The sequence below is a fragment of the Trematomus bernacchii genome, unplaced genomic scaffold (assembly GCF_902827165.1).
Source record: "Trematomus bernacchii unplaced genomic scaffold, fTreBer1.1, whole genome shotgun sequence".
Lineage (NCBI taxonomy): Eukaryota > Metazoa > Chordata > Actinopteri > Perciformes > Nototheniidae > Trematomus > Trematomus bernacchii.
The window spans coordinates 25,688,309-25,712,886 of NW_022987739.1; the positions used below are offsets into that span (position 1 = coordinate 25,688,309).

A 24,578-nucleotide genomic window follows, 5' to 3' on the forward strand; every position below is an offset into this window, starting at 1 on the left:
ACACTTGTTTCAGTCTTAAATCTGTATTATCAATGTGCTAGATATAAAATGATCTGTGACTTCCTCAAATTATGTGTGACTTCCTCAAAAAGATAAAGCATTTAGACCAGACCAGCAACCACACTTTCCCCGTCACATACTTCAGGATACTTGCTGCAGAGCTGACCTTCAGGAAAGAGTTGGCATTCCCATGAGCAATGGAGGAAGTCTATGACGATGTTGACGATGTCAAAACCCTAAGCTCAAGATCATCAACAATACAAGAAGGTAAGAGTGTCAGACAGAGTGAGCTGTGGATTTTGGATTTATTATACTCCCTGGTCTTCTCTGTGTTCAGGTCCCAGGAGATTTTCCCCAGCGTCTGTTCTCGGTCTGGGGCTGCTGAGTGTTTTTCCCCGCTGTTGTTTCCTACTGGCTGGACTCATCGGCCTCGCTGTCCACCGTGAGTCTTTCTTTTAATACGTTTAATAATGTCATTTTGAACGTGTGATTTTCAAGAGCAATATTCTGCTCTGAAAGATGCACATTTGATCAAAACATCTATAATTGTTCTACCTTTCTCCTAGGGCCATATTGGGAACAAATATTGACTTTGGTTTGTGTCAGTATGATTGCATCAGGTAATTTAAGAAACATCTATTTTCATTCCAGACCATTACTCAGTAGGTGGTGCAGCTGCAGATCTCTCCGCTGTCAAAGCAAACCTGACCTCAGTGACTGAAGAGAGAGACAACCTGACTGAGCGTCTCCAGGCCAGAGATCAGCTGATCAACCAGCTGAAGGCCAACCTCACCAAAAAGACCAGAGAGGTGGACAGACTTCAGTGTTTGAGTGAGTGCTTCATGTGGGGGGTTTGCATAGGGCTCGGTATGTGTATGTAAGATATCAATTATCATAATATTTTTTACAAAATACCTCAATATTGATATTCTAAGGCTGACTATTGATCCTTTCATAAAATGAAACTTTTCATTAATGATAATCATGAATTAGTTTTTAATGACTTAGTTGTGAGTGATTTCATTTATAGTTTGTTTAATTTTTCTTCACCCATCATATTTATATGTCTCTGTAAACTATGCTTATGGCCAGTTTCCTTGTCTAAATTACTTTTAATATAAGCAATAGGAAGAAGAACTTAGAGGTAGTTTGTTCCAGATATTTGCATAATAATAATAATAATAATAATAATAATAATAATAATAATAATAATAATAATAATAATAACAATAATAATAATAATAATAATAATAATAATAATAATAATAATAATAATAATAATAATAATAATAATAATAAAGGATAACAAGGTTTCAAACCAATTTAGAACTGTTGCCGAAAGTCAGACCCAGTTTTCCAGTCGGTCTAGTAACTAACACCAAAATGTTGCCACTGTCTGTGTGGATGTCATTGAAGACATTAACAAGATCAGTCTCAGTGCTGTGGTGCCTGACTAGATCACATCGAAACAGTTATTTCAATCCCAAAAAAACAGAAGTAGTTGTTCTGCAATGAAATGTGTGATCTCTTTTGATCCCTCTAAAAATGCTTAATAAATATGTTTTTTCATTATTATTACAAAAGTGACATATAATGCACTCAAGAGTTCCATATTTCAGCAGTTAAAGCAGTAAATCAACAAGGTGTTAAAACTTTTACAGAGATAACGTGTCCTCAAGGATGGAGGATGTTCGATTGTTCCTGTTACCTCCTCTCTACTGAGAAAGCTTCTTGGGAACAAAGCAGAGACAACTGCACAGCCGGAGGGGCAGATCTGGTGACCGTAGACAGTGAGGAAGAACAGGTAATGTGTGCTGCTTTAACACTTGTGATTGTATAACTCCGGCTTTTATCAATCAATAATGTTTTTATTGTACATATACCAGCAAATGTGTCTATCAGCTGTAATGATTACGTTACAACAATGGTGTTAATTAGATATTTCTGAGCTTGTAAAAAGGGAAAGTTATCTGAATGTTGATATCCATCCCAGTAAACTGCATTTTTAATATGTGAACAGGAATTCATAACTAGCATGATCAAGGAAGACACTTGGATTGGTTTGAGTGACAGAGAAGAGGAGGGGACCCGGAAACGGGTGGATGGATCTCTACTGAATCTGAATCTGACGTAAGGCTTTACTTTGGTTTTAAATACAGACGCTGGCTTATGTTGTGACCTTTCTAAATGTTTCACATGTTTCTGTAATGGGAGTTAACACAACACACAGGATGCATTTAAACGTAGGGTGTCTGCCCCTTTCACCAGAAGATTCATTTGGGTTTTAAGAAAAGAACATGGCTGTATTACTTATAGTTATTTGTATTTGATGTACAATCTTTTAGTTCATCTTGTTTTCCTGTAATACCTGTTAGGTTTTGGAGCACAGGACAGCCTGATAATTTTGACGAAGAGGACTGTGCAGAAATACGGAGTATTGTTCACTCCCAAAGCTGGAACGACAAGCCCTGTAAGATCGATATGCATTGGATCTGTGAGAAATAAGCTTAACATTGGTGTCTGTTTGGATACTAAACATGCAATCATGCTTTTACAATTTATTTTAAATTGAGTTATTTAAAACTATTCAAAATGCCTGATTTCATGAATAAGAATTACGTTTCTTGATTCGATAAATCCCAATTTGTTTTTTTTTAGGGTTTTTTTCAGATTAATATCAGTAATAAATAAATAGTCATTTAATTTCTTTTAGCCAACTTTTATTTGCCTCAATTAAATTAGTATTTGTATTAATCCTTTTACATATCAACATAAAAACAGCTTATTAAAAACATCTGCTGATCAGCCCACAGTTCCTGAAAGCTATAATATTGAAGGTGCCTTATTGAGTATAATATGATATAAATAAGAAAAAGAAAAACTGTCAAACATTATTGAATAATTCAGAAATATACAACAATACTCTAGTCTCAGCATTGGTCTAACTTGTTCAAATGTGTGAAATAGCCTGTGTGTTATACAGTATGTTTCCTAACAATGAGCTCTTGTGGCCATGTGAGTATAAATCTATTGCAGGTATTTAACATTCATAGGTACCAGCCACTTTGTACATACTGTAAGAACTAGTGCTGTCAATTAATACAAAAATGTATGTATGTTCATCACAATAATAATCTGGGACTTTAACTGCAGGATTTGCTCATGATTCATTTAAAAAGTAAACTTATTTGAAGTTAATTACAGAACTTTAGTAAATGGGCAAATTAGATATAGCTAGATCAGGAAATGGCAACTTTCTTTGAGCATGCATACAAAGATAAAAACCGTAAAAATATATTGTGGGTGTATTACATGTTCTCTGACAAGATAAAGCTCTTCCACTTCAACAAACTGCTGTTATCAGATAAAAAGCAGCTTTACCACTTCACCTTTTTTCTCTCAAAATGAACAACTCCTCCCTGAAAGTTATCTTTGAAATGATGTGCACTTTTTATATTTATGATCAGCGGCAGACAGAGTACTTCAGAGGAAAGACATTGGTGTTTATCAGCATTTAAAATCAAGATCCCTGCTTTCACAACAATGTCATGCTATTCTCTTTGTATTAACCAGTAAAACAGATCTATACAGGATCAATACATTTAGAATATTATTCATCTGTATGGTTTTGTAAGATGATATGTCTCTATTTAACACAATGGACTTGATTATCTCACTTGTTTCAGTCTTAAATCTGTATTGTCAATGTGCTTTGGCAATAGTATGTTTTTAATATGGGCATGTCAATAAAGCTTATTTGAATTTGTCTTGACTCAGCGTGAGAAAAAAACAAACATGTCCTTATATCTTTGAGATAGATATATAGATAATTATCTGGTACAGTTGCTAGGATACCTTTAGCACTTAAGTGGTGTGACGTATTGATGGTGTTTTGTTTTGTTTTATCCTTTACGCTATTGCCATTTTCCCAGACATCAGACATCATATTTCAAACTATCTAGATGAAAATATTTTATAGGGCTGTTTTTAAGACCTTGCAGCTCTGGGTCTTAGCAGACCCTAGGATCCATGCTCAGTTCCATACATGGAAAACGTTGGACAGCTACCTTAGGTGCTTGGTAACACAAATGGAAGTCGCACTCTTTTTTCTCTTTTTCTGTTGTCACATGTGTTATCATTATTTTCAGTTTTCCCGTACAGGGTTAAATACACTGTTGGAAAATACAAGAAAGGTGATAGAAATTATGTACACAGGTTTAGAAGCTCTAAAAGGTGCATTTTTGAGAAGTGATTGGAGAACTATGTGTAAAGTTCATGTTCATGTGGATAGTTATGTAAATTGTAATCCCTGTAATGATACTGTATGATGTCCTTTTTGTTGTTCTGTTTATGTTTATAATGTTTCATGTGGAACCTACTTGAGCAGAGGCCTGTACTACGAAGCTGGATTTTCGCTTAGCCGGCTAACTTCAGGGAAATCTCGGGCTTTCCGGTCCTACGACGCTGGTTCTCTTTTTAGCAGGCTAGATTTCCATGGTAACTTATGCTGAGCGGCAAACCTGCTCCGGAGCAGGTTAGGTTGCAGGCTAAGAGATCAACTCAGTGAAAGCACCGCCTGCTGACCAATCAGAGCTCCGTGTGCGGAGTTTAAAGCGATCAATTCATATTACAGGATAGAGGAAATACAGAAAAACTGTGTTACGATATCCGATAGGACCCAAACGCAGGACACGGCAGAGTGTTGGAAAAAGGTTTATTGTGAGGTGGAGGAGCGTGGAGAGTAATCCGGTTGGAATGATGACTGGTGGCTGCAGGTGATGGTAACTAGGCGGCTGGAGAGTGATCCTGGAGCATAAGAGAAACAGATGAGAAAAGTATTCCGTGTACAGAGAAATAGCTTAAATCGGCTAAGAAGGCTGAGAGTTACCACTGGGGTTTAAACAACGATCTGGCGCTGACATGTTGTGGAGCCTCCGCTGATATACCATTAGTAAATGGCTGAATGGGAATCAGGTGTGTAAGGCTGATTGCAGCAGGTGGAGATTTGCAGCAGGTGGAGATTGAGCCGGGAGCCAGGAGTGACAGCCACCACGCCCACACAGACAGGGAAGGGAACACACACTCACAAGGGAGGTGGCTGAAGAGTAGAGCCACCACAGTACCCCCCCCTTAAGGGACGCCTCCAGGCGGTCTACCAGGTCTACCAGGTCTACCAGGGTTATCACGGTGGAAGTCCCGAACCAGGGACGCGCCCACGATGTTTCGCCGGGGAACCCAAGACCTCTCCTCTGGACCATAGCCCTCCCAATCCACAAAATATTGGAATCCCCTTCCACGGCGACGAACGTCCAACAATCGCCTGACGGTGTAGGTTGGGTGATCATTGATGATGCGGGGGGGTGGGGGAACACTCACTGGAGGAGACAAGGGGCTGCTGGCAACAGGTTTCAACAGAGAAACATGAAATGTCGGATGAACCTTCATGTGTGGGGGAAGCTTGAGTTTTACTGCAGATGGGTTGATAACTGAGTCGATGATGAAGGGGCCGACATAACGTGGCGTGAGTTTCTTCGACTCTGTCTTGAGTGGGAGATCTTTGGAGGAAAGCCAAACACTCTGACCTGGTAAGTAGTTGGGAGCCGGGGTCCTGTGGCGGTCTGCGATGAGGCAGTTGCGGGCAGCGGAGCGGAGCAGGGCGGCTCGGGTGTCCCTCCACACCTTATGACAGCGACGAAGGTGGGTCTGAACGGAAGGAACAGCAACCTCCTCTTCCTGGGATGGAAACAGGGGTGGTTGGAAACCCATGGCACAATGAAAGGGTGAAATACCTGTGGCTGCATTTGACAGGGCGTTGTGGGCATATTCGATCCATGGCAGATGTGGGCACCATGACGAAGGGTTCCTGAAAGCCACACAGCGAAGAGCCGCCCCCAGATCCTGGTTGGCCCGTTCCGTTTGCCCATTCGTCTGAGGATGATATCCAGATGATAGGCTCACTGATGCTCCCAGAGCCTGACAGAAGGCTTTCCAAACGTGGGAAATGAACTGGGGACCCCGGTCAGAGACGATGTCGGTGGGAATCCCATGGAGTCGAACAACATGATTGACCAGAAGATCTGCAGTCTCTCGGGCTGTGGGAAGCTTGGGAAGAGCAACAAAGTGTACCATCTTGGAAAATCTGTCCACAATAGTTAGGATGATGGTATTTCCTTGTGACAGTGGAAGTCCAGTGACAAAATCCAAGGCCACATGCGACCAAGGACGCCTAGGTACCGGCAGCGGGCGAAGCAGGCCAGAGGGAGATTGGTGGGAGGACTTGGCGCGGGCACATACTGTACAGGCAGCAACAAAGGCCCTGGTGTCTTGAGCCATGGAAGGCCACCAGAACCGTTGTTTTAGAATAAACAGTGTGCGATGGACACCAGGATGACAGGAGAGACGGGAGGTGTGTGCCCACTGCAGGACCTTGGAGCGAACAGGGGTAGGCACAAAAAGACTATTAGCTGGGCAGTTACCTGGGTTAGGTTGCGCCCGCTGAGCCTCCTTAACCAATGACTCAATCTCCCAGGTAACAGCCGCCACCACGCAGGAGGCAGGCAGGATAGTGTCTGGATTGGCAGCTGGTCCTTCGGAAGCGAACTGGCGAGAGAGAGCGTCCGGCTTGAGGTTCCGTGACCCTGGACGGTAGGTAAGGGTGAATGAGAAGCGGCCGAAATACAGGGCCCATCGAGCCTGACGAGAGTTAAGGCGCTTGGCAGATTGGATGTACGCCAAGTTTTTGTGGTCTGTCCATACAATAAAAGGGAGCTCGGCTCCCTCCAGCCAGTGCCTCCACTCCTCTAGGGCAAGTTTGACAGCCAGCAGCTCTCTGTTACCCACGTCATAGTTCTTCTCAGCTGGAGTGAGGCGGCGAGAGAAAAATGCACAAGGATGTAATTTTTGGTCTCGTTCCGAGCGCTGGGAAAGAACTGCCCCTACCCCGGTGTTGGAGGCATCGACCTCCACCACAAACTGGCGAGAGGAATCAGGGTGGATGAGCACAGGGGCAGTGGTGAAAAGTCTCTTTAGCTCCGAGAAGGCTGCATCGCACTCTGGGGTCCAGAAAAAAACCAGTTGTAGGGGAAGTGAGTCTGGTTAAAGGGCCCGCCACTCTGCTGTAGTCTCTGATGAAGCGCCGATAAAAATTGGCGAAACCAAGAAACTGTTGAAGCAGTTTAACTGAGGTTGGTTTGGGCCACCCCGCCACCGCTTGGATCTTCTCAGGGTCGGTCCTAATCTTTCCTTCCTCAACGATGTAGCCCAGGAATGAAACTGTGTTGACATGAAATTCACATTTCTCCGCCTTCACAAAGAGTCTGTTTTCAAGGAGTCTCTGCAGCACCTGCCTGACATGGATAATGTGCTCCTCCTTGTTACGGGAGAAAATGAGAATGTCATCCAAGTAGACAAAGACTGACCGGTTGAGGAGGTCACGGAGCACATCGTTCACCATTGACTGAAAAACTGCTGGGGCATTCGTCAGTCCAAAAGGCATCACCAGATACTCAAAGTGACCGAGTGGTGTATTAAAGGCAGTCTTCCACTCGTCCCCTTCACGGATTCTGACGAGGTGGTAGGCATTGCGGAGGTCCAGTTTGGAAAAGATGGTGGCTTCCTGGAGGGGTTCAAAGGCGGAGTTAATGAGGGGTAATGGATATTTGTTTTTTATAGTGATGGCATTGAGACCCCTGTAATCAATGCAGGGCCGCAGTGAGCGGTCCTTCTTGGACACGAAGAAGAACCCAGCACCGACCGGGGAGGAGGATGGGCGGATGACACCAGCAGCCAGGGAGTCATGGATGTAACTCTCCATGGATTTTCTCTCAGGGCGAGACAGGTTGAACAGACGTGAGGAAGGCAGAGGGGCCCCGGGAAGGAGGTCAATGGGACAGTCGTAGGGTCGATGAGGAGGAAGAGAAAGAGCTCGCTGTTTACTGAACACCTCTCCTAGGCTATGATATTCCATGGGGACAGATAACAGGTCAGGCGGCTCGATCTTGGGTGGTGGAGCGGCGGCCTCTGCTGGCGGTAGGGCAGACTGCAGGCATGAGGATAAACAAAAACAACTCCAACTAATGATTTTGCCAGTTATCCAATCAATCTGGGGGTTGTGTGTTCTTAACCAGGGATGACCCAACACTATGGGAGCATGAGGTGAGGAAATAAGGTGAAACTGAATAAACTCACGATGGTTTCCAGACAGAATGAGGTTTACGGGCTTGGTGCGGTGAGTGACTTGGGCCAGGAATTGTCCATTTAGAGCATTGGCATTAAGAGGTGAATCTAACACTTCGCAGGGAATTCCTGCCTGAGCTGCAATGTCAATGTCCAAAAAATTCTCGTCCGCCCCCGAGTCCACTAAGGCGAGCAGGGGTAGTGACTGTTGGTTGCAGCAAAGAACGGCTTCTAGCTGCGTTCTGGGTCGGGGGTTGAGAGAGGAGGAAGGGCTCGCCAGAATCCCCACAGCTACTGACGAGCCTGACCTTTTGGCAGATTAGGACAGGAGGAAACTAGATGACTGGTTTGGCTGCAATAAACACATTCCCCAGCCTGGATCCTTCTAGCCCGATCAGATGGTGAGAGGCGGGCCCTTCCCACTTGCATGGGCTCATCTTCGGGGGGTGAAACCGAGAAAGGAGTCGGAAAGGATCTGGAGATTGGGGCAGTGGCAGTGCCAATTCGGGGATCAAGTGAGGAGTAGCTGGGATTGGGGTGACGGCTATTCCTATCCCTGCGTCTCTCTCTGAGGCGATTATCAATCTTGATAGCTGTGGCAATTAAATTATCCAAGCTAACTGGATCATCCCTAGCAGCTAGCTCGTCTTTAATTGCTTCGTTCAGCCCTTGAAGAAAAACATCTTGCAATGACTCGTTATTCCAGCCTGAGTCAGCAGCAACTGTTCTAAACTCAACTGAAAATTCGGCTACACTACGGGAGCCCTGCCGGAGAGAAAGAAGGCGCCTAGAAGCGTCCCTCCCCCGTACCGGGTGATCAAAGACTTTTTTCATTTCGGAAATGAAAGTATCAAATGATAAGCAAATGTGTGGCTGGCTCTCCCTAACGGCTGTAGCCCAATCTAGAGCACTCCCCCTCAACAGACTCATGACATATGCTACCCTAGCCCCGTCTGTATGATAAGTACTAGGCTGCTGCTCAAAAACTAACGAACACTGGAACAAAAAGGCTCTACAAATACCCAAATCTCCAGCGTATCGCTCCGGTGTAGGAATAACAGCCTCTCGTAGCTGATGGAGAGGTGCGGCAGGAGCGGGGGGAGGAGCTGTCGGCTGTGCAGCGGGCTGCGGGGGAGAAAACTGTGAGGTGAGCAGTTCCACTTGTGTGCCGATCCTTTGCACGTTAGCAGAGAGGTTCCGGAGAGTCTCCACAACCTCACGGAGAACCACGTCGTGATGCCCCACAAGAGCACCTTGATTGGCCAGGGCTTGGCTGAGTTCGTCCGTAGTCTTGGACTGGTGGCCTGTGTCCGCTGAGTCCATACTGGCCAGATCGTTCTGTTACGATATCCGATAGGACCCAAACGCAGGACACGGCAGAGTGTTGGAAAAAGGTTTATTGTGAGGTGGAGGAGCGTGGAGAGTAATCCGGTTGGAATGATGACTGGTGGCTGCAGGTGATGGTAACTAGGCGGCTGGAGAGTGATCCTGGAGCATAAGAGAAACAGATGAGAAAAGTATTCCGTGTACAGAGAAATAGCTTAAATCGGCTAAGAAGGCTGAGAGTTACCACTGGGGTTTAAACAACGATCTGGCGCTGACATGTTGTGGAGCCTCCGCTGATATACCATTAGTAAATGGCTGAATGGGAATCAGGTGTGTAAGGCTGATTGCAGCAGGTGGAGATTTGCAGCAGGTGGAGATTGAGCCGGGAGCCAGGAGTGACAGCCACCACGCCCACACAGACAGGGAAGGGAACACACACTCACAAGGGAGGTGGCTGAAGAGTAGAGCCACCACAAACTGCCGTTGCAGGAAAGACGGCCGGCAAAAATCAACTGACTGTGTGAACGTGAAAATTAATAGAATATCCCCTCCCATCTTCAGAGAAATCTGACTATTATAACATTAGCGTTAAGAAAGCTTACTTAAATATCTGCCACAACATAAGTAACCGGATCAGAGTAACATTAAGTACAGTCCGCGGCACTGTGAGTGCAGACGTCGCATTATCATTCATATCATATCACATCATAATGTATCATATATTTCCTTATTTGAGTCAGCTTCTTGAGCCGTATCTGGCCGTGCAACACTCACAGTGTCACATACTGTATGCAGAAGTATTATTTTAAGCAACACATTAAGTTGACAAAACACTCGAGTCAAATTCTCCTAATTAAAGTCAGATCCACTCGTGTCTTGGACGGGGCAGTGATTTCATAAACCTGTTAATGTACGCATTCAAACGCTTTTTCTTTTACCAGCTGTATTCACCTTGCAGGTGCAGCTATGTGGCTTTTATCCTGGATAAAGTGTTTAAGTCATGGATGTTTAAAGTTTAACTTCTTCATATTTGACTAATATTAAAGTTCACTTTTCATTCAGGAAGTATGACGCTGCTCTGTCAGTACGCTTGTCCGTGTTTGAGATTGGTCGAATGCTCCAAATACCACCCCTTTCATGTGAACGCGCACCTAACTAGATAGGACACGGCTGGCTTGAGCGATCCACTTGATAACCAGCGTCGTAGTACAGTTTAGCCAGAGCGCGTATGTTTTGGAATGGGCCAACCGGCTAACTCAAACATATCCAGGTTAGGTTGAAACAGCTTTGTAGTACCGGCCTCAGGTCTCCCTTGAAAAAGAGATCAATGATCTCAATGGGATACAACCTGGATAAATAAAGGTTTGAAATGAAATGAAAGGAGAGTTGTTACAACACAGAAAACAACAGAATTTAAACTATGAACATTAATATAATTTCACTAATAGTTAATGGCCTAAACAACCCAATTAAAAAAGTGCTTACACAACTGAAACATCAAGGTGGAGATATTGTATTTATGCAAGAAACACATCATCAAAAGTACTGTGTGTGTGTGTGTGTGTGTGTGTGTGTGTGTGTGTGTGTGTGTGTGTGTGTGTGTGTGTGTGTGTGTGTGTGTGTGTGTGTGTGTGTGTGTGTGTGTGTGTGTGTGTGTGATTTTGAATGCGTTTATTTTTGCGTTAAGTCTTTTTATTTCATTATAGTGTACAATAATCGATGCCATTTCATTTGTATTGTAATATCACAGTACACTCACTACAATCCCCCCTCCCTCCCTCCACCCACATACCCGCACAGGCAAAACCAAAAAATGCTTATCAATATAACTTAAACAACAGAGCCATGAAAATAACCATAAAAATAAAAACCAGACAAGTAAAACAAACAAATAATTATACAATACAAATAATTATACAATACAGTGACAATGTAGACAATGACAACACCATAACACGTATTTCCGGCCGTCAGGACAAATAGCCATAGAATGCACCATTCCATCACTGGTCATATCTCAGATATGTTTTCCAAATAAGAAAACAATGGCAACCACAGAGCTTGAAAAATATGTCCACGATTATATTTTTCCAATGTCATTTTCTCCAGAGGTAAAAAATGTGTTATCTGATCAATGAAAAGTTTAAATGTTGGGGGACGTTCATTCTTCCAGAATAAAAGTATACATTTCTTGGCAAAATATGTTATTGTGATTAGTATTCTGTAATGTTTTGGGTTCAGTTTAAAGTTTGGCATGTCATTTAACAGGAAAAAAAGGCTAATTTCGATGTCTAAAACGGCTTTTGTGAGAGCATGAATCGAATCCCAGAAATGTTTCAAGACATCACAATCCCAAAACAGATGCATAAATGTTCCTTCTTTTATTTTACATCTCGGACATTTTGGAGAGTTTTCTTTGGAAATGTTATGCATCTTTATGGGTGTGAGGTAGAATTTGTTGATACATTTAAAGTTTGCTTCTTTGATTTTATTGCTTGTGAATGGAAAATGTGTTCTTTCACAAATATTCAGCCAAGTAGTTTCATCTATCTGTATCCCTAAGTCCTTTTCCCAGATCTTTTTTAAGGTTAGAAATGATGACTGAGCTCTTTTAGAAAAAACTGCATTAAATTCACTAATTTTACCTTTGATCGTGCTCGATGACATCAATATCTCCTCCTCTTCTAACAATCCCGGTCTCAATTTATTGCTTTTAATAATTGATTGGATCACGTTCCTAATTTGCAGGTATCTGAAAAAATCCTTATTTGAAATTTCATATTCTGCTCTTAAATCATTAAATGATTTCATCGTTATATCTTTGTGAAACAAATGTTTCAATTGCTTTATACCTGATTTCGTCCATTTGTTTATATCGATTGACAACAAATATTTGCTAAGATCCGGATTGTTCAAAATAGGAGAAAAGATGGAAATACCAGAGTTAACATGAACTTTTTTTGTACAGTCCCTCCAGGCTAAAAGTGTATTGACCACTGTAAAACATGTCCATATTCTTCACCTTATTGAAATCTTTAACAAATATAAGAGTTTCCACTGGCAACGGGTCAAAGACATTGGCTTCTATCTGAACCCATAGTGAATCCTTTCTTCCCAGAGACCATGATAGTACATTTCTTAATTGAGCTGACCAGAAGTAGTGTTGAAAGTTAGGAAGACCAAGTCCCCCCATAGTTTCTGGTTTCATAAGAGTAATTAACTTGATTCTTGGTTTTTTATTACACCAGATACATGTTGAGATATGCCTATTGAGAGATTTAAAATAGTCAGCGGATAAATAGCATGGTAACATTTGAAAAAGAAAATTACATCTCGGTAGAATATTCATTTTTATGACATTGATTCTTCCTAGCAGTGATATTGGTAATGTGGACCATTTAGATACATCCTGTTTGATTTTGTCAATGAGCGGATTGTAATTCTCTTTAAACAGATTATCCAGGTGTGGTGTTATATTTATTCCTAAGTATTTAAAGCCACCTGGTGACAAATTAAAAGAACAAGACTTTTCCAGATTTGCTGTTGGCGTCATATGTAAGAAACAAGCATTAGATTTCTTAAAATTAATTTTATATCCTGAGTATCTTCCAAATTGCTCTATCGTGTCGTGCAGATGTGGTACTGAATTTTCTGGGTCTGTTAAGTAAAGAATGATATCGTCAGCATACAGAGAAATGTTGTGATCATCGTTAATCTTCACTCCTTTAATACCCATGTTGTCTCGCACACATGACGCCAGTGGTTCAATTACAATAGCAAAAAGCAAAGGCGACAGTGGACATCCCTGTCTTGTCCCCCTTGTTAGTGGAAAAAAATCTGAGGAACTGCAGTTAGTGATAACCGCTGCTTTAGGATTTTTATAAATTGATTTGACCCACTCTATGAACCGAGAGCCCATATTTAATCTGTTCAAATTCCACTCTACCCTGTCAAAAGCCTTCTCGGCATCTAAAGAAAGAAGCAGAGAAGGCCTCTGACAGGTGTCCAAATGGTTTATAATATTCAAAAGTCTCCTTATATTATCAGAAGAATATCTGCCCTTGACAAAACCTGTTTGATCAGGACTAATTAGTTTAGGTAAAATAATTTCCAGTCGTTTTGCTAATAGTTTGGTGATAATCTTATAATCATGATCCAAGAGGCTTATAGGCCTAAATGAGGAACAATTCAAGGGGTCTTTTCCATCTTTATGTAGTACAGTAATATATGCAAGATTCATTGTTTGAGGAAGTGTTCTGTTGTGAGAGAAGTTGTTAACCATTGACATAAATATAGGTTGAAGTTCAGTCCAAAACTCTTTATAAAATTCTGCCGAGAAGCCATCTGGCCCTGGGCTTTTATTTATAGGCATAGATTTAATTGCAGCCAAAACTTCTACTTCTGTAATTGATGAGTTTAGATACTCTTGATCTAAATCAGATAACGTAGGTAAATTAATGTTATGGAGATAATTGTCCAGTTCATCTTGTGAGTAATCAGATTGAGATTTGTATAATTTGTTATAAAGTTCATAGAAAGTCTGGTTAATCTGTTTTGGGTGGTAGGTTATTTTGTTGTCTTTCAGACAAATTGCTTTTATAGCCCTTTCTGCTTGCTCCTTCTTTAATTGATAGGCAAGTAGTTTACTTGGTTTATTGCCGAATTCATAATTATTTTGTCTGATAAGATTCATTTGTGTTATGTTTTCATTTGTTAAGTCAATATTTAATTTAGCTCTGGCTGTGTTTAATTGTTTCCAGTTTTCATCTGTTGATGCGGATTTATGAAGTGCTTCACATCTGTTTACTTCTCTTTCAAGTTCTTGTCTGAGCCTAATTTTTTCACGTTTTTTAAAAGATGTGTATGAGATAATAAGTCCTCTTAAAGTAGCTTTTGCAGCTTCCCAAATAATATTCGGATCTATAGAGGAGTCATTGTTTTCTTTTATATAGTACCTTATCCACATTCGCATTTTTTATTTGAATTTTTCGTCTCTAAGTAAGCAGTTATCAAATTTCCAGCGCCTGGATACAAATTCTCCACTCTCCAAGTGAATAGTTAAATGAACTCTTGCATGATCCGAAATATTAATGGAATCAATTTTACATTATTTTACCCTATGCATGTATTTTGAGGGAATAAAAAAATAATCTATTCTAGAATAAGAGTTGTGGACATTTGAAAAGAAAGTGTAATCTTTGACATCCTGATTTAGTTGACGCCATACATCAATAAGGCCACATTCTGCACAAAGCCCCTGAAGAACCTTTGAGGATTTAAGATTGTGGCTCTTGGACTGGTTAGATTTATCTAATGTAGGGTTAAGAGTGCAGTTGAAATCGCCGCCCATCAGTCCTAATCCTTTACAATTTTCATTGAAGAGCAGTACCATGTCAGACATGAACATTGGTTCATCTATGTTGGGAGCATAGATATTTAAAAAGGTGATTGGGGTTCCAAAAATAGTACCGACAACCAAAACAAACCGACCATTTGGGTCCGTAACTAATTTTTCTAATTCGAATGGGCAAGTTTTGTTTATCACAATAGCTGTCCCTCTACTATGGGTTTTATATGATGAAAAATACACCTGACCTATCCAATCTCTTTTCAATTTAAGGTGTTCAGTATCTGAGAGAAAGGTTTCTTGTAAGAAGACCACATCAGCTTTGTCTTTTTTAAGAAGAGATAGTACTTTATTCCTTTTTATGGGATTTCCCAAGCCTTTAATATTCCAAGAATATATTTTCATATTTTGCATGGTGACTGCTGCATATCTGTGGGATTATATTTAATACGTTGTATATTTTGGCCCCATACACAAAAGGGATTGTCACTGCTTTTATTATTTACCATTAAAACTAATGTAACAAAAACGTAAAACACAAAAAGAAAACAATATAACATCCCACCCAAACCAGGGTCTTCCGACCCTGGCAGTTCATCTACCCAATTTGTTGTAGCCCAGAGAGAAACAAACGTCAGAAAAATGTTCATCTCAGAACTAACGAAATGTCCTCTTTGTGTTGGCAACTTGGAGCTCCCATCCTCAGTTCTCATTGAAAATAAATACATTTCTTCATAATTTTCCTCCTAAACAGAGGACGGGTAGATAGAAAAAATAATGGAAACAACTTTCCCTCATATTGAAAACCCGTCCGCATCCCAAATTTCATCATGGTATGTTCCATCCGATTATTTACATGTCAAACAATAAATTGCCATAAAAAACAAGACAAATCAAAAAAGAACGATCGGAGGAGTACATGGTGATATCTTAACTGTCAAATAAAAGTGGAGGAAGATTGTATTTTAAACAAAACAGTATGTTATTGTTTTGTCTGTTGAGTATTTTAACATACAATTGATGGTGTTGAATTGAAACCCAAAAAGGCAGCAGGTCCACCAGACCCACGAACACTGGCTGAATAACAAAAATATGAACACCAGACAAGAGTTAAGAGGCTTTCCAGAAAATAAAGGCCCACTCTTGTCATAGTACACAGGAACAGAAATGAATGACATCCTGGGTTATGCTTCTGCTTGTGACGATTAGTAATGCACAATCATGCATTTGGCCCGTGCCACAGATTGAAACAGAGAACAAGTTAACCCTTGGTATCATGAGTTCAACCAGATGACAGGTGCATACAATGCGGTTTTAAACGGAAAACAAATATGTGTGGATCAAAAATACATATGTAAAACTTTTTTCTGTGTAAAACCTTTATTTACATGTATTTGAAACTGAACACATGCGACAAAACCCTCTGAACAACACAACCCTCTGTTGCGTGTGTTGATAGCTTGGCACGCTACTTCCCTGGAACCGTTGCTGCTGCCAGTGTTTCCTCCTGACGTCTTTGATCACTACCCAATCACCGGGCTTGAAGTGGTGTTGTGGCGCATCAGCTGGCGTCGGCAGTACGGCTTTCACCTGAGAGTGGATAGCTGAGAGGGAGACTTTCATTTCTGAGAATTCTGAGTCTGACTTTGAAGAAGAGGATGAGATTGAGCATCAGCTACAAACAAAAGACGAGCCACAGGACCAGCCTGTCAGCGGGCAAAATAACAAGTAGCACTTTAATTCATTAATGTGATCTAACAAATGTAAAAGGACAAATATTAACCATAAATGATGTTTATATTGCTTGTAATTGGGATGAAGTAAACATCTGTTGAGTATTTTAACATACAATTGTTTGATGGTGTTGAATTGAAACCCAAAAAGGCAGCAGGTCCACCAGACCCACGAACACTGGCTGAATAACAAAAATATGAACACCACACAAGGGTTAAGGGGCTTTCCAGAAAATAAAGACCCACTCTTGTCATAGTACACAGGAACAGAAATGAATGACATCCTGGGTTATTCTTCTGCCTACATCATACGCTTGAGACGATTAGTAATGCACAATCATGCATTTGTCCGAGCCACAGATTGAAACAGAGAACAAGTTCACCCTTGGTATCATGAGTTCAACCAGAGGACAGGTCAGGTGCATACAATGCGGTTTTAAACGGAAAACAAATATGTGTGGATCAAAAAGACATATGTATGCCATTAATAAGATCAGAACCAATTGGGAAAAGGAACTACAGATCACCTTCTCTGATGACTTTTGGAAGGAGGCCCTGAGAGCCGTCAACTCATCCAACAGTTGTGGTAGACTTAGCCTAATACAATTTAAAGTTCTCCATAGACTACATTATAGCAAGGCTAAGCTCTCCAGGATTTATCCAGATAGATTGGATGACAGGTGTGATAGATGTTCCCAGGCCCCCTGCGACCTGACTCACATGTTCTGGTTGTGCCCTAAATTATCTAGCTTCTGGCAATCTTTCTTCAAATGTATTTCTGAAATTGTAGGTCTAAAAATCTGTCCATACCCTCATGTAGCTATTTTCGGTAGGCCCCCAGATGAAATCAACATGACAAACACTCAAACCAATGTCATTGCCTTTACCTCCTTGATTGCTCGTAGGAAAATCCTTCTTTTGTGGAAATCTCCTTTACCTCCCTCTTTTAAAATGTGGCTGGGTGATACTATGTCTCTCCTAAAGTTGGAAAAAATTAAGTTTACTCTCCGGGGTTCCTCAGATAAGTTTTACGCTCATTGGAGGCCACTGATCAGTTATGTAGACCGTCTTGCCCCTGATATGGTGTCGCTGTAGGGATTCCCCCTTTATCTGCCTATAATTCTGATATTATTACTCCCCTGTCCGCCACACATGCAGCCCGTGTGACATCCCTTGATATATGTGTTAGTATGTGTATGTGTATGTGTATGTGTATGTGTATGTGTATGTGTATGTGTATGTGTATGTGTATGTGTACATGTATGTATGTATGTATGTATGTATGTATGTATGTATGTATGTATGTATGTATGTATGTATGTATGTATGTATGTATGCAGGTATGTGTATGTGTATATACTGTATGTGCATGTAAATTATTGTATTTATCATTTGGTATGTAATTGATGTACTGTTGCCTCAGTGCTCCGGGAGAGGGGGTCGGTGGGATGGGGCTGGGTTGAGAGAAGTGGGTAAGGGTTCTTTTGTAAAAAAAAAAATGAAAATGCCTTATTGGCTGCAATGCACTGTTACACTTTTTTCATGTGAATAAAAATATTTTGAAAAAAAAAGAAATACATATGCAAAACTTTTTTCTGTGTAAAACTTTTATTTGCATGTATATCAAACGGAACACATCCCTCTGAACAACACAACCCTCTGATGCGTGTGTTGGTAGCCTGGCACGCTACTTCCCTGGAACAGTTGCTGCTTCCAGTGTTTCCTCCTGAAGTCTTTGACCACTACCCAGTCGCCGGGCTTGAAGTGGTGTTGTGGCGCATCAGCTGGCGTCGGCAGTACGGCTTTCACCTGAGAGTAGATAGCTGAGAGGAAGACTGAAAGACTTATACAGTAGTTCAACAAAAGGCAACTTACATTGTCTCAACTTTCAGAAAATAACATTACATTAACAGAATAATATTCTTTAAATCTGTGCCAGTTTGTCTTGTGCCTAGTGTGTGTGTGTGTGTGTGTGTGTGTGTGTGTGTGTGTGTGTGTGTGTGTGTGTGTGTGTGTGTGTGTGTGTGTGTGTGTGTGTGTGTGTGTGTGTGTGTGTGTAACTTTTGTGTTTCTGCCCCTGCCATTCCCGCACAATGTATTTCTGAAATTGTAGGTCTAAAAATCTCTCCATCCCCTCATGTAGCTATTTTCGGTAGGCCCCCAGATTAAATCAACATGACAAACACTCAAACCAATGTCATTGCCTTTACCTCCTTGAGTGCTCGTAGAAAAATCCTTCTTTTGTGGAAATCTCCTTTACCTCCCTCTTTTAAAATGTGGCTGGGTGATACTATGTCTCTCCTAAAGTTGGACAAAATTAAGTTTACTCTCAGGGGTACTTCAGATAAGTTGTACGCTCATTGGATGCCACTGATCAGTAATGTAGACCGTCTTGCCCCTGATATGGTGTCGCTGTAGGGATTCTCCCTTTATCTGCCTATAATTCTGATATTATTACTCCCCTGTCCACCACACATGCAGCCCGTGTGACATCCCTTGATATATGTGTTAGTATGTGTATGTGTATGTGTATGTGTATGTGTATGTGTACATGTATGTATGTATGTATGTATGTATGTATGTATGTATGCAGGTATGTGTATACTGTATGTGCATGTAAATTATTGTATTTATCATTTGGTATGTAATTGATGTACTGTTGCCTCAGTGCTCCGGGAGAGGGGGTCGGTGGGATGGGGCTGGGTTGAGGGAAAGTGGGTAAGGGTTCTTTTGTAAAAAAAAAAATGAAAATGCCTTATTGGCTGCAATGCACTGTTACACTTTTTTCATGTGACTAAAAATGTTTTTGAAAAAAAAAGAAATACATATGTAAAACCTTTTTCTGTGTAAAACTTTTATTTACATGTATATGAACCGGAACACATCCCTCTGAACAACACAACCCTCTGATGCGTGTGTTGGTAGCTTGGCACGCTACTTCCCTGGAACCGTTGCTGATTCCAGTGCTTCCTCCTGACGTCTTTGATCACTACCCAGTCACCGGGCTTGAAGTGGTGTTGTGGCGCATCAGCTGGCGTCGGCAGTACGGCTTTCACCTGAGAGTGGATAACTGAGAGGAAGACTGAAAGACTTATACAGTAGTTCAACAAAAGGTAACTTAAATTGTCTCAACTTTCAGAAATTAACATTACATTAACAGAATAATATTCTTTAAATCTGTGCCAGTTCGTCTTGTGCCTTGTGCCATCAAGAGAGCCAGCTTTTCACGGCAAAAATCATTTGTAGCTGCTTTCACAATGATGACATGCTATTCTCTTTTTATTAACCAGTAAAATAGATCTTTACAGGATCAGAATATTTTGAATATTATTAATCTTTATGGCTTTGTAAGATTATATGTCTCTATGTAACACAATGGACATGATTATCACATTTGTTTCAGTCTTAAATCTGTATTGTCACTGCACTGTGCACAAGTTAGTATTTCCTGATATTCTTTATATAAAATGATGTGTGATTTCCTCAAAAAGATAAAGCATTTAGAAATTCAAACCAGCAACCACACTTTCCCCAGTCACATACTTCAGGATACTTGCTGCAGAGCTGACCTTCGAGGAAAGAGTTGGCATTCCCATGAGCAATGGAGGAAGTCTATGCCAATGTTGACGATGTCAAACCCCTAAGCTCAAGATCATCAACAATACAAGAAGGTAAGAGTGTCAGACAGAGTGAGCTGTGGATTTTGGATTTACTGTACTACTCCCTGGTCTTCTCTGTGTTCAGGTCCCAGGAGACTTCTCAGAGCGTCTGTTCTCGGTCTGGGGCTGCTGGGTGTTTTCCTGCTGGCTGGACTCATCGGCCTCGCTGTCCACTGTGAGTCTTTCTTTTAATACCTTTAATAATGTCATTTTGTACGTGTGATTTTAAGGAGCAATATTCTGCTCTGAAAGATGCACATTCGACCAAAACATCTATAGTTTTTCTACTTTTCTCCTAGGGCCAAATTAGGAAAACATTCATTTTGGTTTGTGTCAGTATGATTGCATCAGGTAATTTAAGAAACATCTATTTTCATTTCAGACCATAACTCAGTAGGTGGTGCAGCTGCAGATCTCTCCGCTGTCAAAGCAGACATCACCTCAGTGACTGAAGAGAAAGACAACCTGACTGAGCGTCTCCAGGCCAGAGATCAGCTGATCAACCAGCTGAATGTCAGCCTCACTGAGTCTCTCCAGGACAGAGATGAGGAGATCTCTCACATGCATGACTACTTAAATCAATGTTACAGAGAGGTGGACAGGCTTCACTGTTTGAACAACAATGGTCAGTGCTTCATGTGGGGGGTTTGCATAGGGCTCGGTATGTGTATGTAAGATATATATTATCATAATATTTTTTACAAAATACCTCAAGATTGATATTCTAAGGCTGACTATTGATCCTTTCATAAAATAGTTACACAATAACACTTTTCATTGATGATAATCAATAATTAGTTTTTAATGACTTAGTTGTGAGTGATTTAATTTATAGTTTGTTTAATTGTTCTTCACCCACCATATTTATATTTCTCTGTAAACTATACTTATGGCCAGTTTCCTTGTCTAAATTACTTTTAATATAAGCAATAGGAAGAAGAACTTAGAGGTAGTTTGTTCCAGATATTTGCAGCATAATAATAATAATAACAATAATAATAATAATAATAATAATAATAATAATAATAATAATAATAATAATAATAATAATAATAATAATCATAATAATAATAATCATAATGATAATAATAATAATAACAATAATAAAGGATAACAAGGTTTCAAACCAATTTAGACCCAGTTTTCCAGTCGGTCTAGTAACTAACAGCGAAATGTTGCCACTGTCTGTGTTTAAGTGGATGTCATTGAAGACTTTAACAAGATCAGTCTCAGTGCTGTGGTGCCTGACTAGATCACATCCAAACAGTTAGTTAAATCCCAAAAAAGAGAAGTAGTTGTTTTGCAATGAAATTTGTGATCTCATTTGATCCCTCTAAAAATTCTTAATAAATATGTGTTTTCATTATTATTACAAAAGTGACATATAATGCACTCAAGAGTTCCATATTTCAGCAGTTAAAGCAGTAAATCAACAAGATCTTAAAACTTTTACAGCAAAAACGTGTCCTGAAGGATGGAGGAAGTTCGGTTGTTCCTGTTATCTCCTCTCTACTGAGGAAGCTACTTGGGAACAAAGCAGAGACAACTGCACAGCCGAAGGAGCACATCTGGTGATCATACACAGTGATGAAGAACAGGTAATGTGTGCTGCTTTAACACTTGTGATTGTATAACTCCTGCTTTTATCAATCAATAATGTTTTTATTGTACATATAGCAAATGTGTCTATCAGCTATAATGATTACATCACAACAATGGTGTTAATTACATATTTCTGAGCTAGTAAAAAGGGAAAAGTTATCTGAATGTTGATGTCCATCACAGTAAACTGCATTTTTAATATGTGAACAGGAATTCATCTCTAGCATGACCAAGGAACCAACTTGGATTGGTTTGAGTTACAGAGAAGAGGAGAGGACCTGGAAATGGGTGGATGGATCTCCACTGAATCTGAATCCGATGTAAGGCTTTACTTTTTTAATTACAGACGCTGGTTTATGTTGTGACCTTTCTATTAATTTGGGTGTTACGAAAAGAACACAACTGTATTACTTATAGTTATTTGTATTTCATGTCCAATCTTTTAGTTCATCTTGTTTTCCTGTAATACCTGTTAGGTTTTGGCACCAATCACTACCTGATAATGGAGGATGGAGTCCATATTATGGCGAACAGTACTGTGCATACTTCAATGCTTACAAAGAGTTGAACGACCGGTCCTGTGGGACCAATCTGCATTGGATCTGTGAGAAATAACATTGGTGACTGTTTGGATACTAAACATGCAATCATGCTTTTACAATTTAGTTTAAATCGAGTTATTTAAAACTTAAAGGTGGGGTAGGTAATTTTGGAGAAACCAGCTCGAGTGCGGTAGAATTTGAAAATACACAGCCAGAGAAAATCTGCCACTTCCTTACAGAGCCCCTCCTCCAACACACACGAACGTGCACATGACCAATGAGGGCACGAGATAAGTTTGTGCACAGATGGAAGGCTGACAGGCAGGTAGGCCATCCAGTTATTTTAGCCGGGCCGGCTAAAATGATTGGTCGTGCTTTTTACAGTACTACGGCTTCCACAGATGACATTTTTTTATGGATTTATTGTCAAAGCACTTAAGATATTCATTGCTATCTGGATGTTAAGAGCATTCCATGGAATATAACAAAAAGTGTATCTCGAGCCGGTTTCTCAAACTTACCAACCCCACCTTTAACAACATGTCTGATTTCATGAATAAGAATTACTTTGCTCGAATTGATAAATCACATGTATTTAGTGTTTTTGTTTAGGATTAATATCAGTAATAAATAAATAGTAATTTAATTAGTTTTTGCCAACTTTTGTTTGCCTCAATTAAATTAGTATTTGTATTAATTCTTTTACATATCTTATGTAACGTTCTTATGAACTGGAAAGTCAGAAAGCCCAACTGCTTCAATTGAAATAGATGGCTGGAGGACTTCCTAAACATCTGAAGTATGGAAGAAGCTGCTTTCTCCCTGTTATGGCGCGTTTCCACTACAGCGCGGAGCACGGTTTAAGAGGGCTGTGACGTCAGCGGCCCGTTTTTGGTTGCGTTTCCACTTGGCCTAGTACCGGCCGACGGGTCCTAATTCACAGTTTTTCTGGCCTCATAAAATCGTGGGTCTAGGGCCAGAGACAACGAGGCTGAGTCGGGCTTAGTATGCTAAACTAGAGAGAGAATCGCTGGCAAGGGGGCTACAACTACAACAAGATGGACATATTTGACCGTGATTTAATTGTAATATACGTTTCAAAATGATGCCGAAGTAACAACATACTGATACCGGTTAGTAAAAACCATGAATTAATGCTTTGACAAATCTGCAGACAGACGGCAGGCGAAAAAACCTTTTAAAATGCGTGTTTTCTAAATGGAGATTGGCTAAGCTAACGCAGTATATGCTCCGACCATCCACACTCACAACAACGGCCTATACAGACATAAATAAAGCAGCGACTGTATTCGCCATGACACAGGCAGTCTGTGGTTTGTACTTGTTTAACTTTTGTCTAGTTTCTGAACATATATGAGGAGCTGTGAGCTCTGAGGGCTAACAGCTAACGGCTGTGTTGTTTTTCTGGGGTTCTCATTGAAGATGACGTCACGGCTCCGCCTACACTGCGTTACTATAGATACTACCCCAGTTCCTAAACTGTAATGGAAATGCGCCATAAAGTGAGCCAGTCCTAACGAGGCCTAGCCATACCGAGCGAGGCCGAGCGAGGCCGTGTAGTGGAAATGCGCCATTATATTTGGTTAAGCCAGACAACAGGCTCTGGGATAAGATAAGGGCTTTCCTGAGGCCTGTATTACGAAGCTGGATTTTCGCTTAGCCGGCTGACTTCAGGGAAAACTCGGGCTTTCCGGTCCTACGACGCTGGTTCTCTTTTTAGCGGGCTAGATCTCCATGGTAACTTATGCTGAGCGGCTAACCTCCTCGGGAGGAGGTTAGGTTGCAGGCTAAGAGATCAACTCAGTGAAAGCACCGCCTGCTGACCAATCAGAGCTCCGTGTGTGCGGAGTTTAAAGCTATCAAGTCATATTACAGGATAGAGGAAATACAGAAAAACTGCCGTTGCAGGAAAGACGGCCGGCAAAAATCAACTGACTGTGTGAACGTGAAAATTAATAGAATATCCCCTCCCATCTTGAGAGCAATCTGACTATTATAACATTAGCGTTAAGAAAGCTTACTTAAATATCTGCCACAACGTAAGTAACCGGATCAGAGTAACATTAAGTACAGTCCGCGGCACTGTGAGTGCAGACGTCGATGTGTCCCATTATCATTCATATCATATCACATCATAATGTATCATATATTTCCTTATTTGAGTCAGCTTCTT

The 24,578-nt window shown here is 40.8% G+C and overlaps 2 protein-coding genes across 4 annotated transcripts in view; both read left to right on the top strand.

Annotated features, from left to right (window-relative positions):
- Window positions 1-2,663, top strand: part of LOC117495862 (CD209 antigen-like protein C) — a 75,803-nt gene extending 73,140 nt beyond the window's left edge. The window contains exon 7 of the mRNA XM_034147437.1: window positions 2,376-2,663. Coding sequence (XP_034003328.1) covers window positions 2,376-2,505 — 130 coding nt within the window. The 3' untranslated portion in view covers window positions 2,506-2,663. The remainder of the gene's footprint in view (window positions 1-2,375) is intronic.
- On the top strand, window positions 142-22,600 carry LOC117495857 (CD209 antigen-like protein D). 3 transcript variants are annotated; one of them, XM_034147427.1, is made up of 7 exons: window positions 19,487-19,694; window positions 20,079-20,252; window positions 20,326-20,415; window positions 20,623-20,865; window positions 21,696-21,838; window positions 22,053-22,162; window positions 22,319-22,600. In XM_034147427.1, the coding sequence occupies exons 2-7, from the start codon at window positions 20,183-20,185 to the stop codon at window positions 22,455-22,457; spliced, it is 795 nt and encodes a 264-aa protein (XP_034003318.1). In that variant the 5' UTR covers window positions 19,487-19,694; window positions 20,079-20,182; the 3' UTR covers window positions 22,458-22,600. The 3 variants fall into 3 exon arrangements, with proteins under 3 accessions (XP_034003319.1, XP_034003318.1, XP_034003317.1); XM_034147426.1 differs by having other exon boundaries at window positions 20,117-20,252; XM_034147428.1 differs by lacking the exons at window positions 19,487-19,694; window positions 20,079-20,252 and adding an exon at window positions 142-267.
- The last annotated feature ends 1,978 nt before the right edge of the window (window positions 22,601-24,578 follow it).